The sequence below is a fragment of the Danio rerio genome, chromosome 7 (assembly GCF_052040795.2).
Source record: "Danio rerio strain M-AB ecotype USA chromosome 7, GRCz13ab, whole genome shotgun sequence".
Taxonomy (NCBI): Eukaryota; Metazoa; Chordata; class Actinopteri; order Cypriniformes; family Danionidae; genus Danio; species Danio rerio.
Window position 1 is genome coordinate 76,259,281 of NC_141027.1, and position 13,220 is coordinate 76,272,500.

General features: G+C 35.7%; 1 protein-coding gene across 6 annotated transcripts in view; it reads left to right on the top strand.

Moving 5' to 3' along the window:
- Positions 1-1,690: 1,690 nt before the first annotated feature.
- Positions 1,691-13,220, top strand: part of sec24d (SEC24 homolog D, COPII coat complex component) — a 47,487-nt gene continuing 35,957 nt past the window's right edge. For 5 of the 6 annotated variants that reach the window (XR_015494758.1, XR_015494759.1, XR_015494757.1 and 2 more), the window contains exons 1-6: positions 1,696-1,759; positions 6,896-7,094; positions 9,014-9,116; positions 9,202-9,344; positions 10,820-11,062; positions 13,054-13,208. Coding sequence is in view for 1 of the 6 variants with exons in the window: in NM_001177932.2 (NP_001171403.2) it covers positions 6,944-7,094; positions 9,014-9,116; positions 9,202-9,344; positions 10,820-11,062; positions 13,054-13,208 (795 nt within the window). In the remaining 5 variants the exon portion in view is untranslated. Of the gene's footprint in view, positions 1,760-6,895; positions 7,095-9,013; positions 9,117-9,201; positions 9,345-10,819; positions 11,063-13,053; positions 13,209-13,220 lie in introns of all 6 variants that reach the window. The other variant, NM_001177932.2, reaches the window with a different exon arrangement.

Sequence of the window (13,220 nt, forward strand, 5' to 3'; positions counted from 1 at the left end):
GCAGTGTGTAAAAAGGGGCACCAGCGACTATTTTGCTTGCGAAAGATAAATTATTTCCATATTGATAATCTCATGATGACTCATTTTATCATGCGTTTCTTGAATCCGTTTTAACTTTGGTTTGGAAATCTCTCTGTCAAGAATAAAAACTCACTAAATCAAATAGTTAAGGGGTCCAGTAAGCTGACCGGGTTGTCACTAGCCAATCTAGGGGCTGTGTACACTAGGCAGCTAGAGAGAATCACAAATTCAATTTTAAGTGACACTGCTCATCCCCTACACTCAGAGTTTTAGCTCCTTCCTTCTGGTTGCAGGTTTCTAGTGTTAAGCTGTAGAATAAAACGATACAAAAATAGTTTCATACCAGCAGCTATTAGACATTCAAATAAGGAATAGACTGAAGCAGAGCTGTTTCAGTCACTTGTATATTTTACATCATTTTAAACATTATCTTTAGTCGGGGGGTGGACACTTTGTCTTAATGTTCATTTGTTGTTGTTATGTGAGTTCCTAGTGTGGCACTGTTGTGAGAGACCAAATCTACTTTCGGGTATAAATAAAGTTACCCACCTACCTACCTACCTATGCTGAATACTAGTCAAGCAGAATCTGATTTGCTAACCAAAGTCTCTGGATTATCAGTATACACAGTATGACAGTGTCTAAACAAAATCTGATTCATTTACACCATCCTAGCTGAAAAATTCAGCTTAAACCAGCCTGGTTGGCTAGTTTGGTCGACCAGGCTGGTTTTAGAGGGGTTTGGACACTTCCAGGCTGGTTTTCCAGCCATTTCCAGCCTGATCTTAGCTGGTCAGGCTGGGAGATAACCAGCTAAAACCAGCTCGACCAGCCTTGCCAAGTTGGAAGTCCAACCAAAACCAGCTATATCAAGCTTAAACCAGGCAGGTCAAGCTGGTTTTAGCTGGATTTGGCTGGAAATTTTCCAGCCTGACCAGCTAAGACCAGGCTGGAAACCAGACTGGAAATGGCCAAAGCCCCTCTAAAACCAGGCTGGTCGACCAGCTAAAACCAGCCAACCAGCCTAGGCTGGTTTAAGTAGGATTTTTCAGCAGGGATTTAATTGAAACAGCAAACCTTTAACAATAAAACAAACAAACAAACAAACAAAAGGTTACATTAAATTTGACAACCTTGAAACCATGCACATCGTTCTCCCTCTCTTCTCAGATGGGATGGCGGGCCAAATTAAAGGTTATCATGGGCCAACTTTGGCCCTCAGGCCCTAGTTGGGGCATCTCTACTTTAGACAACGCAGCATTTCAGGCCACTGTGACTATATGACAACATGTTGTTAATTAAGTTAATTGAGATTGTTGGTCTCCACTGTGTTTATACTGTGTGCTGGGAAAACATGCCTCTTAAAATAGTGAATTGGATGGCTTTACACTGTCTGTATTGTATAAGTATCACAGTGTTACAACAGTAGCATGGTAGCTTTAGCTCAGTAGCTTTAATGATTCAATGTTACGTTTATGAACACTTACAATCAACTATTTATAACCATATTATCATCATCCTCTGTGAAGGCAGCCCAGAATGCCATTCGCTTAATACGCACATCTGTATGCCCTGCTGACGTGTAGCGGTTCCCTTCAGTGTGCGCATGCGCAGGACGGACGCGCGCTGTGACGCTGTGTACGCACACACCGGTGTTGTGCTGGAGTTTGACGTGGCACTTTCGGCACGCAATTCAACATCACCAGAGGAAAGGACGCTCTTCATCAATTTCTTTCAGGTCAGTCTCTCTCATTTCGCTATTTTCCAATAAACAAACACAACCTGTAATGTTATCATGAAGGCAGCCGTATTTCTAGAGTAGTCTGAAAGCGTAATTCTGTACACAGGTTTAGTAAGTTTGTCATGAATGTCGGTTTCCGTGTGTAGCAGAAGGTATTTCGTAACTTCGTATCACTGTGGTGACAGCTGGTGCACGCGCTTCCGTATCAATATATCGATCGTTTTCGTGGTGTGGACTCAAATGCTTCAATGTGGACTTTATTCTGTAAAGTCAGCTGGAATATAGGCTATTACAGGTCTGACTGTGACTGTCATAACGGTCTTTGACGTGGCAGTTCAGGGCAGTGGCTGAAACTGTACATTCGCTATATGTGTATCACTCAAGTAACTCTATTATGGATTTACTGTACTAAGTTAGTGTGTTGACTGATATAAAATAAATGCAAGAGATATTAAAGGCCTCTTGAAGAAATACTGACCTTGATTAGATAAAGACCAAGTACTAGTGTTCAGATTTATTTTTTTAATAATCCAGAGGACATTGCTTAGTCTTATAGAGGTAAATTTGGTTTTATATTCGCACATTCTGACGTTTCCCATAATAATATAAATTTATAAAAGTATTATTTGCAAACTCTAAATAGTGAAATCATATTAGCAGGCAATGACTGTCAAAGTACAACATTGTTCATGGTCAAATAAACGGTGTTAATGTTGTTTTCAAGTCATAATTGCATGCTAATTCCGATCGTATATTTAAAGTTGTATTGTAAACTATATAGAGACTTCTAAATAAACGAATGTGCGAATATAAAACCAACTTTACCTCTATCTTACTCTTTATTTGTAGTTTTGTTTATAATTTTACATTCATTAGTTATTATTTTGATAACTTTGCACACTATAGGCCTACAATTACTTGGAATGTTAGTGATTATAATGCAAAGCTTTTTCCCAGAGATGGGTTGGAAGGACATCCGCTGCGTAAAAACGTGCTGGATAAGTTGGCGGTTCATTCCACTGTGGCGACCCCGGATTAATAAAGGGACAAAGCCGACAAGAGAATGAATGAATAATGCAAAAACAGTAACAACATGTTTGTTAATCAGCTTCGAGAGTAAAATGATGTTCAAGAAACCAAAAATGTTTAAAATGAACACAAAGTTAGAATAATATTTTAATGTATTGATGTAATGGAAATTCCCCGCACCAACCACATTTTTAAATGGTAATAGTTAATGTCTAAAGGTTAATGCTTTCATATGTAGTTCTGTACAGTTATGCTGTTTTAAGGCCATTTTAGGCCAGCCGTCTCACATGTGTCTCACTCAAGCCTCTCTACTGTGGCATTACTGTACTAAATATTGTGCGTTTAAATTTATAAATTAAATACAAGGAATACTAAAGGCGTCCTGAAGAAAAAACAGATATCTCAACCGGGTCATTCATGACAGTCATTATTAGATGAAGACCGAATAGTGCTTAAATTTTTAAAATGTAATAACCCAGAGGACATTGCTTAGTCTTATAGAGGTAAAGTTGGTTTTATATTCGCACATTCTGACTTTCCCCTTAATAATATAATTTCATAAAAGTATTATTTGCAAACTCTAAATAGCGAAATCATATCAGCAGCCAATGACTATCAAAGTACAACATTGTTCATGGTCAAATAAACGGTGTTAATGTTGTTTTCAAGTCATAATTGCTTGCTAATTCCGATCGTATATTTAAAGTAACTTAGTATAGTAAACTATATAGAGACTTCTAAATACACGAATGTGCGAATATAAAATCAACTTTACCTCTATCTTAGTCTTTATTTGTAGTTTTGTTTATAATTTTACATTCATTAGTTATTATTTTGATAACTTTGCACACTATAGGCCTACAATTACTTGGAATTTTAGTGATTATAATGCAAAGCTTTTTCCCAGAGATGGGTTGGAAGGACATCCGCTGGAAGGGCATCCGCTGCGTAAAAACGTGCTGGATAAGTTGGCGGTTCATTCCGCTGTGGTGACCCCGGATTAATAAAGGGACTAAGCCGACAAGAGAATGAATGAATAATGCAAAAACAGTAACAACATGTTTGTTAATCAGCTTCAAGAGTAAAATAATTTTCAACAAACCAAAAATGTTTAAAATGAACACAAAGTAAGAATAATCTTTTAATGTATTGATGTAATGGAAATTCCCTGCACCAACCACATTTTTAAAAGATAATAGTTAATGTTTAAAGGTTAATGCTTTCATATGTAGTTCTATACAGTTATACTGTTTTAAGGCCATTTTAGGCCAGCCGTCTCACATGTGTCTCACTCAAGCCTCTCTACTGTGGCCTTACTGTACTAAATATTGTGCGTTCAAATTTATAAATTAAATACAAGGCGTCCTGAAGAAAAACAGATATCTCAACCGGGTCATTCATGACAGTCATTATTAGATGAAGACTGAATAGTGCTTAAATTTTTAAAATGTAATAATCCAGAGGACATTGCTTAATATTTATTTGCAAAATTTGTTTATAATTTTACATTTATTAGTTGTTTTTTCAGTTCATCTTTAGTTCTCAAGCGCTTTTACAATGTAGATTGTGTCAAAGCAGCTTAACATAGAAGTTCTAGTAAATTGAAACCGTGTCAGTCCAGTTTTCAGAGTTATTTTGATCGCTTTTAAAACTCTAGGCCTATCATTACTGGCAATGTTAGTAATTATAATGTAAACGCATTAACAACATGTTTGTTAATCAGCTTCAAGAGTAAAAAAGACATTTTAAATGAAGACCAAGTAAGAACAACATAATAATGTGTAGAGAATTCCCTGCACAAACCACATTTTTTAAAGATAACAGTTCATGTCTAAAAGTTAATGCTTTTATTTAGGTACATTTTTGCAGTTCTAAGTTTTTAGGTGATTTTAGGCCAGCTGTCTCAAATGTGTATCACTCAAGCTGCATTATTATTATTACATTGATACTTTATAAATTTATGAATAGTTTAGAAATGTATAAGTTTATAAATTAAATGGAAGGAATATTAAAGACCCTTAAGAAGAAATACTGACTTGACATCTCAACCGGGTCATTCGTGACAGTCACTATTAGCTGACTATTAGCTATAAGATTCTTTTAATTTTATTTAATAATCCAGTTGACATTGCTTAGTATTTCATTTTCTTTTCGGCTTAGTCCCTTTATTAATCCGGGGTCGCCACAGCGGAATGAACCGCCAACTTATCCAGCAAGTTTTTACTCAGCGGATGCCCTTCCAGCCGCAAGCTATCTCTGGGAAATGCTTAGTATTTATTTAGGAATTTTTATTTATAATTTTACTTTCATTAGTTTTTTTTTTTTTTAAACTTTGCAAACTTTAGGTCTATCATTACTGGCAATGTTAGTGATTGTAATGTAAAAACAGTGACACCATGTTTATTAATCAGCTTTAAAAGTAAAAAATTAATAAATTAATAAATTAAAAATTATATATATATATATATATATATATATATATATATATATATATATATATATATATATATATATATATATATATATATATATATATATATATATATATATATATTTATTTTTTTTTAAATGAACACAAAGTAAGAATAACCTATTGATGTATGCGTGTTTTCCTGCATTTCCACATTGTTAAAGATAATAGTTAATGTCTAAAAGTGAATGCTTTCATAAGTAGTTCTGTACCTTAATGCTGTTTTTAGGCCAGCTGTCTCACATGTGTCTTACTCAAGCATCTGTATTATGGCATTACTATACTAAATACCGTGTGGTGAAGTACAGTATATAAATTAATGCAAGAAATATTAAAGGCCTCTTGAAGAAATACTGACTTGATATCTCAACCGGGTCATTCATGACAGTCATTATTATGAAGACCAGGTACTAGTGTTCAGATATTTCAAAAATGTATAATCCAGAGAACATTGCTTAGTATTTATTTGGGTAATTTTGCTTATAATTTTACATTTGTTAGTTATTATTACATTAGTATTTTTTCCGTTTTTTTTCCACCGTTGAAATCATTTTTTACAGAGTCATAACCACTATCAAAACTATATATTTTCAAGTAACACAGAGTTTAATCGCTCATATACTGTAGGTTGGTATATTAACATTGCATGATGTAATTACATATACGGATTTGAAAATGTACAGTTATTACAATGCTAACCATTTTATTACTTTGGCAGTACATTACTGGGTTATTTACGGCAAACTTATGCATTTAAGTAATTTGAAAACTGAAAGCAACAGTCAAACAATGACATTAACATCTGTACTGGTATGTGTTCTTATTGTGTTATCGTCAAACTGCTGTTATCTTGGTGACAAAGTTCTGTTCACACGTGCGAGGGTTGAGCTAATGATATCAGGTAAACTCTAAACAAAAGGCAAGATTATATTATCTTACCTTTATCAATATCAGCACACTACTTTTGACTTTCATTCGCTTATTTTGAATAATTTTACTAACACAGCAAAGCAGATATTGAATTGTAATATGAACTGTACTTGTATTCAATATTTAATTTAGGTTACACTTGATTTTACGGTGACCATTGTACCAGTTTGACGATTCATTTAATACTGGGTGATGTTAATTACTTGCATTTTATTTCCTACTATGGTTATGGTTTGAATGGGGGTTAGGTTTAGGGTTAGTTGCATGCTTAATATGCATAATTGCCTAATATGCATAATTAATACTATAGTAAGTACATGTAACATCAGTGAGAAGGTCATCTTAAAATAAAGTGTTAATATATTTGAAAATGTCTAAATTACAGCTTCACGGAATTACAAATATATGATTGTATATCTATGTAATATAAGCAGGAAATATACTGTAGCCAGATTTCTAAGACAATAGAAATAATTATTTCTAAAGAAGTAAGAAATGTTTGAAGGAAATAAAAGTAAGAAATGAAACTACGTATAATAAATAACTAAAATAAAATATAAAATGAAATAAACACAAAAAGTAGAAGAAATAGTTATGAAGTTCTGCTAAAATCACTGTTAAATTCATTAAATAGCATCTTGTAGAAATTGAAACTACAGTGCATAATGGTGTATAATAACATGTAAATGATGTGTTTATTTCAGGTTACCTTTTTTTGTGCCAAACTGTAATGAAAGAGGTATAACAGTAAGATGAGTCAGCAAGGTTATGTCGCCACCCCTCCATACTCCCAGGCCCAGGCTGGAATGGGGGGATACGCTGCAGGTTTCGGGAACCCTCCACCTCAGTCTCATTATGGGGCCTATGGATCTCCAACACAGGGTTATTCAGCCCCTCCGACAGGTAAAATAAACTTGCTTTGGTTGTTTTTTTGACTTGCATGTTTCACCTTGCCCTTATAATATACTGTAGCAATAACATACTATTAGCAAAGCCTCAGATGAACAATGGACCCTTTTCACAAGCCTGTTATGACGCGTTTAACGGTCATCATAATCTTAAAAAAAAAGATTTTAGTATTTAAATTTTTTTTTTTAAATGTATGAACATTTAAATGCAGTTATGAATGTGCTGTCATCTTTGCGTTAAATTACAAAACAAATTACTGCTTATGCGAGGCGTTTCTAATGCACTGCTGTTACGACTTTTAAGTTTTGTCTCTAGGGTTTAAAAGGTAACATTTAAGGTGATAATATTTTGTGGTGAGTTGGTGGCAAAATATCAACACGACAACCAAAATACTGCAAAAATAAGTGAATTTATTTGCAATAGTCAAAGGAAGTCAAAAAGCAATAAAGTATTATTTACAAGATCTTACAACATTAAATAAATCAATCAATATAGATTAAGGATGGTGGGGGAAACGAGAATTAAGTGGCGCCAAATAAATGAAAGCAATATAACAAAAACCCCAAATCTAACTAATATTTACCCTCTAAACCAGGGGTGGGCAAACTCGGTCCTGGAGGGCCGGTGTCCTGCACAGTTTAGCTCCTACTCTAATCAAACACACCTGCTTATAGATTCTAGTGATCTTGAAGACACTGATTAGTTTGTTCAGGTGTGTTTGACTAGTGTTGGAACAAAACTCTGCAGGGACACCGGCCCTCAATGATTAAGTTTGCCCATCCCTGCTCTAAACTGACTAATACAAAATAAACAAACAAAACATCTTCAGCGTTAACACGCTATAACTAAACTACTCTGCTAACCAAAAATACGGAGAAAACTTACAGCGCGTGGCGCTCGCTTCTAAACTAGTGTGTTTAGACAGTGGAGTCATCTGCGTGATGCAAAGTGTATGGCTCGTGACATCTAAACTCCTCGAATCCAAAGGAAAGGCTGACGCCAGACTTCAGGGGATTGCCACATATACACATCCAAGACGGTAACAGCGATCAACACAAGAACAAGACCGAAATCAAAACTAAGTTCACGTCAACATCACAGCACTTAACAACAAGCCAAAAACACACACAAAAGCTAGCAAAGACAGCAAGTAAGTCAGAGCGAAAGCAGAACGAGCTTCCCCGCTCGCGTCCCTTTTAAACTTTGAGCTCGTATGCTGATTGGTTGTGAAGATGATGACGTCACAAGGTGGAATTGAGATTGACGTCTTCACGGACGAATGGGATACTGGGCGAACCTGAGAATTGACAGAGAGAGAAGGAGGGAGCAAGCGAGCGAGAGAGGGAGAGAAAGAGAGCGCACACACACAAGCAAAACAAACAGGCATGTACATCTGACTGTAACAACTGCCTATAGTGCTGAGAGTAAATATGACGTTATTCTGTCGTCTGGCTGCTGTTATCAGTCTCGCACTATTTTTTCCTTTTTCTGAAAGTCTTGATTACACCATCGTGGCGTTTTTCTTTTATTAATTCAGCAAATAGCATTGTAAAAAAAACTATTTGTCGTACTCTTCCATTCACTTCGCTCTAAGTTTACCCAGCCATGACGTCTTCCGCTACTGAGAAACCCGGAAATCTGAAAAGGGTCTATAACCCATAAGGACCCTGCTCTTCATTATAGTTTTCCTCATAATACCTTTTGAAGGGCTGCGTGATTATGGCAAAAGTCATTATAGTGATAACTTAACATGATTAAGGCATTATACAGTGCCGCAGTGCCCGTGGATATAACCACCGTCCGTGCATCACAACTGTACATGTTATCATAAATGTTAAATATCTCATGGCCTTAGTGCTCTTTTGTTTTCATACAGTGCTTGCAAATCCTGTAATTTACTGTTGATTTTTCAGGTGTGCTCAAGCCTCCTGCCTCCTCTCCTTCTGGGATGCCTCCACCACCGGTATCCAGCCAGTATGGCACTAACATTCAGCAGAACGGCGCCCATCCACACAGGTAAAAATGAACTCACTATAATAAAACACTGTTTAAAGTTCTGTTACTATATTGTGTCTAATGCATTTTTTGGTGCTCCCTTCAGTTTCCCTCCTCCAGTTTCTTCATCTCCTTCTATGTCTCCTTATGGTCAGCCTCCTCCAACTGCTTTTCATAGTATGGCACAAGCCCTGCCTCCAACTCAGCAGCTGACCAATCAAATGAGTGCCATGAATATTGCAGGATATGGTAAGCAAGGGTGTCTGTGAGGTCTTAAAATTTTTAAACCGTCCTAAATTTTAAAAAAACAAAGGTGTTGGCCTTAAAAGACACAGAAATATTGTGTTGTAGTTCTCAAATCATGTTAAACGAGTCTTATTTTTTACTATATGTCCATGTTAGACTAAACAATTGGGCCAACACCCATCCAATCACCAAAAATCCAATGCAATGAAACTTTTAATAGAACTCTATACTGTATATACTCTATATATTTATAACTCAATTTACCAATATGGTTTAAATATCTTTCTTACAATAACATTTGTATTTATGGACCATAAATGGTGAGGACACTAGCCTGTACAGACTGTTGTACATGTAGTTTATGATAGTTTCTAAAAACTTGTCAAATACTTTTTAAAGATATGTTATGTTAAAAAAATGCATGTATACAACTAGGCTTTGCTTGTTTTGATGTGGCTAAGATATAACCAATTTGGGCATGTAAAGGCCTAACCAGGCCTATAGAATAAGTCCTTATGCCTAGTTCAGACTGCGTGATTTTAGCCCCGATTTTGGCTCACCGACAGGTTTTGAGAAATCGCCGACAAATGCCTGAAATCACAGGCAAATCGCTGCTCGTGCACGTGAGTGACAATCACACAGTATGAACTATCAAAGACGCGATCTGAGAGAATCGCCGATGAGTCGCTGATGCCTACGGGATATTTGGCGTGCTGAATATCTGGAGCTGTCGGCGATTCAAATCATGCCGTGTGAATTGAGTTTTGACTGAAAATAACATCAGCGATCGCCCACAGCCAATGAGAGAGCGGCATTCACTTGTGTGTGCCTGTGTGTGTATACCTGCTGCAGGCCAGCGGGAGGCTGGGGGAGAAGTTAAAAGCGCTCTTTCTCGGTTTATTTGGACCCACGAAATGGAGGAAAAACTAGTGGAGGTTTGACAGGACTCAGGAGCAACCGTGTCTGTTTGACGTTTCATACATAAGGAAATTAGTTTATTATCAGCGTTGAGGAGAAATGGCTAATTACCTTTAAACCCAGGTGAGCAAACATGTACGTTCTACCCCATTGGGCATAAGGCTTCTTTCTCAATAGTTAATAACAAAAGATATACTATGTGTTTTTGGCTGTGAGACGTAGTTTGGACGAAGTTGTTAGCGATTCTTCCTATAGTAAAGTCATGCAATGTGAATGTCCCTGTCGCCGATCCATCTTGCAGTGTAAACAAAGCAGCGACGAAACGCTAGCCCAGATAGTCATGCAGTGTGAAAACATCTGTGACACGACTACTCTGAAAATCATGCAGTCTGAACTCGGCATTACTCGTTAGCCCTGTTTAAGTCTGAAATTTTATTCATAATCGTCTTAAAAAGTCTTATATTTGACTGACACCTGCAGAAACCCTGGATATGTTAAGTTAGATGGCATTTCGTATTCTTTTAAAGCAAATCAACCCATTTTATGCTCTTGATTTTTAGGTCAAAGGCCTGTGCAGTCTCCCTCAAACTCAGCACCAGCACACTTCCAAACTTCACCACCTCCACCTGTGATGGGACATCCACCGCTTTCTCCACCAGGACAGCAGCCGTCTCCTCTAGGATCTCCTCCACCAATGGCCACAATGGGATCTATGCCAGCTCCACCAATGGGAATGTCTGGCCCGCCTGGACCAGTAGTCCACCAGCCGCCACATGGACCACAGGGATATCCACAGCAACCCGGTAAAAACTGAGCATCAATGAAAAGCGTGTTATTAAAAGTGTTACAATTTAAAGGTAAAGGTTATGTTTTTTTTTATGTTGATATAGTTTCTTCAATTTTTAAAAATTTGAAAGCCTTTTACTCTACTGGTTAAATGCTTATAATGATAATTATGATTTTTAAAAAGCGGAAATTGGAAGTCTTATAATCACCAATGTTAGAATTTTTATATTGATCGGATATATATTAAAACATTAAAAATGTGAAATATCGTAACAATTTAAAAGAACAGTTTTCTTTTTGCTAATACTGTATTTTAAAATGTATTTTATTTCTGGCAGCTGAATTTGTAGCATCTTTACTCTCAAATTAGAATATGAAATAATATTGAAATAACCACCGATATATCATGCATCCCTAAATTGATTTTGTTATTGGACCATCACAAAAATATAAAAAAATAGCCAATATTGATATTGGTGTTGATACTTCATGCATTCCTAAAGTAATTAATGCATTTATCAGCATTTATATTAATATGGCAATATATAATGCATTACTAAACTAAGTTTGTTATAAGACTGATTACGATAATAAAAAAAAGCATTTATCAGCCAGTATTGATGTGGCTGTTGATATTTCATGGATCCATAATCTAATTTTGTTATCAGACCAATAACGATAATCTTAAAAAGAGCATTTATCAGCTGATATGGATGTGGCCACTGATATTTCATGCATTCCTAATATAAATTTGTTATCGGATCGTTAATGATAATATAAAAAATAGCATTTATTAGCTGATATTAATTTTGCAATATATCGTTCATCCCTAAATCAATTTTGTTGTCAGACCAATAGCAATAACATTAAAATAGCATTTATCGGCCAATCGTGTTATGGCTGCTGATATTTCAAGCATCCCTAAATTAATTTTGTTATCCGAATTAGTTTTGTTATCTCTACTTTTATTGGCCAATATTAATATGACAATATATCATGCATCCCTAAACTAAATTTGTTATCAGACAAATAACGTTAATTTTAAAAATAGCATTTATCGGCCGATTTTGATATGGCCACAGATATTTCATGTATTCCTTAACTAATTTTGTTATCAATCCGATGATGATAATATTAAAATTTGCATCTATTAGCCAATATTGATATCGCAGATGATATATCATGCATCTCTAACAATTATTTATAGTCCCATATTTATACGGCCACTGATATTTCATCCATCCCTAAACAAATTTTGTTATCAAACAGATCACGATAACAAAAGAAATTGCATTTATTAGCTGTTACTTATATGGCAATATATCATGCATGCCTAAACTACTTTTGTTATCAGGCAAAAAAACATTAATTTTAAAAATAGCATTTATCAGCCGATGTTGATATGGCCACCGATATTTCATGTATTTCTAAACTAATTTTGTTATCCGGCTGATAACGATAATATAAACACAAACATCTATTGACCAATATTAATATGGCAATATACCATGTATCATTAGACTAATTTTGTTCAGACATATAACGTTAATTTTAAAAATACTATTTATCGGCCGATATTGATATGGCCACCGATATTTCATGTATTCCTTAACTAATTTTGTTATCAGGCGGATAACGTTAATATAAAACATGGCATTTAATAGCTGATATTGACAAAATGATATATTATTCAACCCTTAATTAATTTTAGTGTCCCTAAACTAATTGTGTCATCAGACCGATAACGGTAATGTATAAAATAGCATTTATTAGCTGATATTGATATGGCAGCCAATATTTCATGCATCACTAAACTAAGCTCGAAGCAATACAGCAGCATTAACTTAACCAATGGTGTGAATTTGTAACTGGATTGTCTGTGTTTGCAAAAGCTTAATGTCTTCTACTCTTTTTCTTTTTTTTTTCAATGCAGAAATTACACACTTCACCTCTTCCCACAAAACACTGACTATCTTCAATAACCGTTATTTTTTTCCGTGATCTAAAGGGAGCCCGATCGCTGGCCCGTATGGTGCACAAATGGCAGGACCACAGATGGCAGGACCACAGACAGGCGCTTTCCCAGGAGGCTTTGCTGGAGGACCAGCACAAATGGCAGGCCCTCCCCAGAAGAAGCTGGACCCAGACTCTATTCCAAGCACGGTAATGCTATGT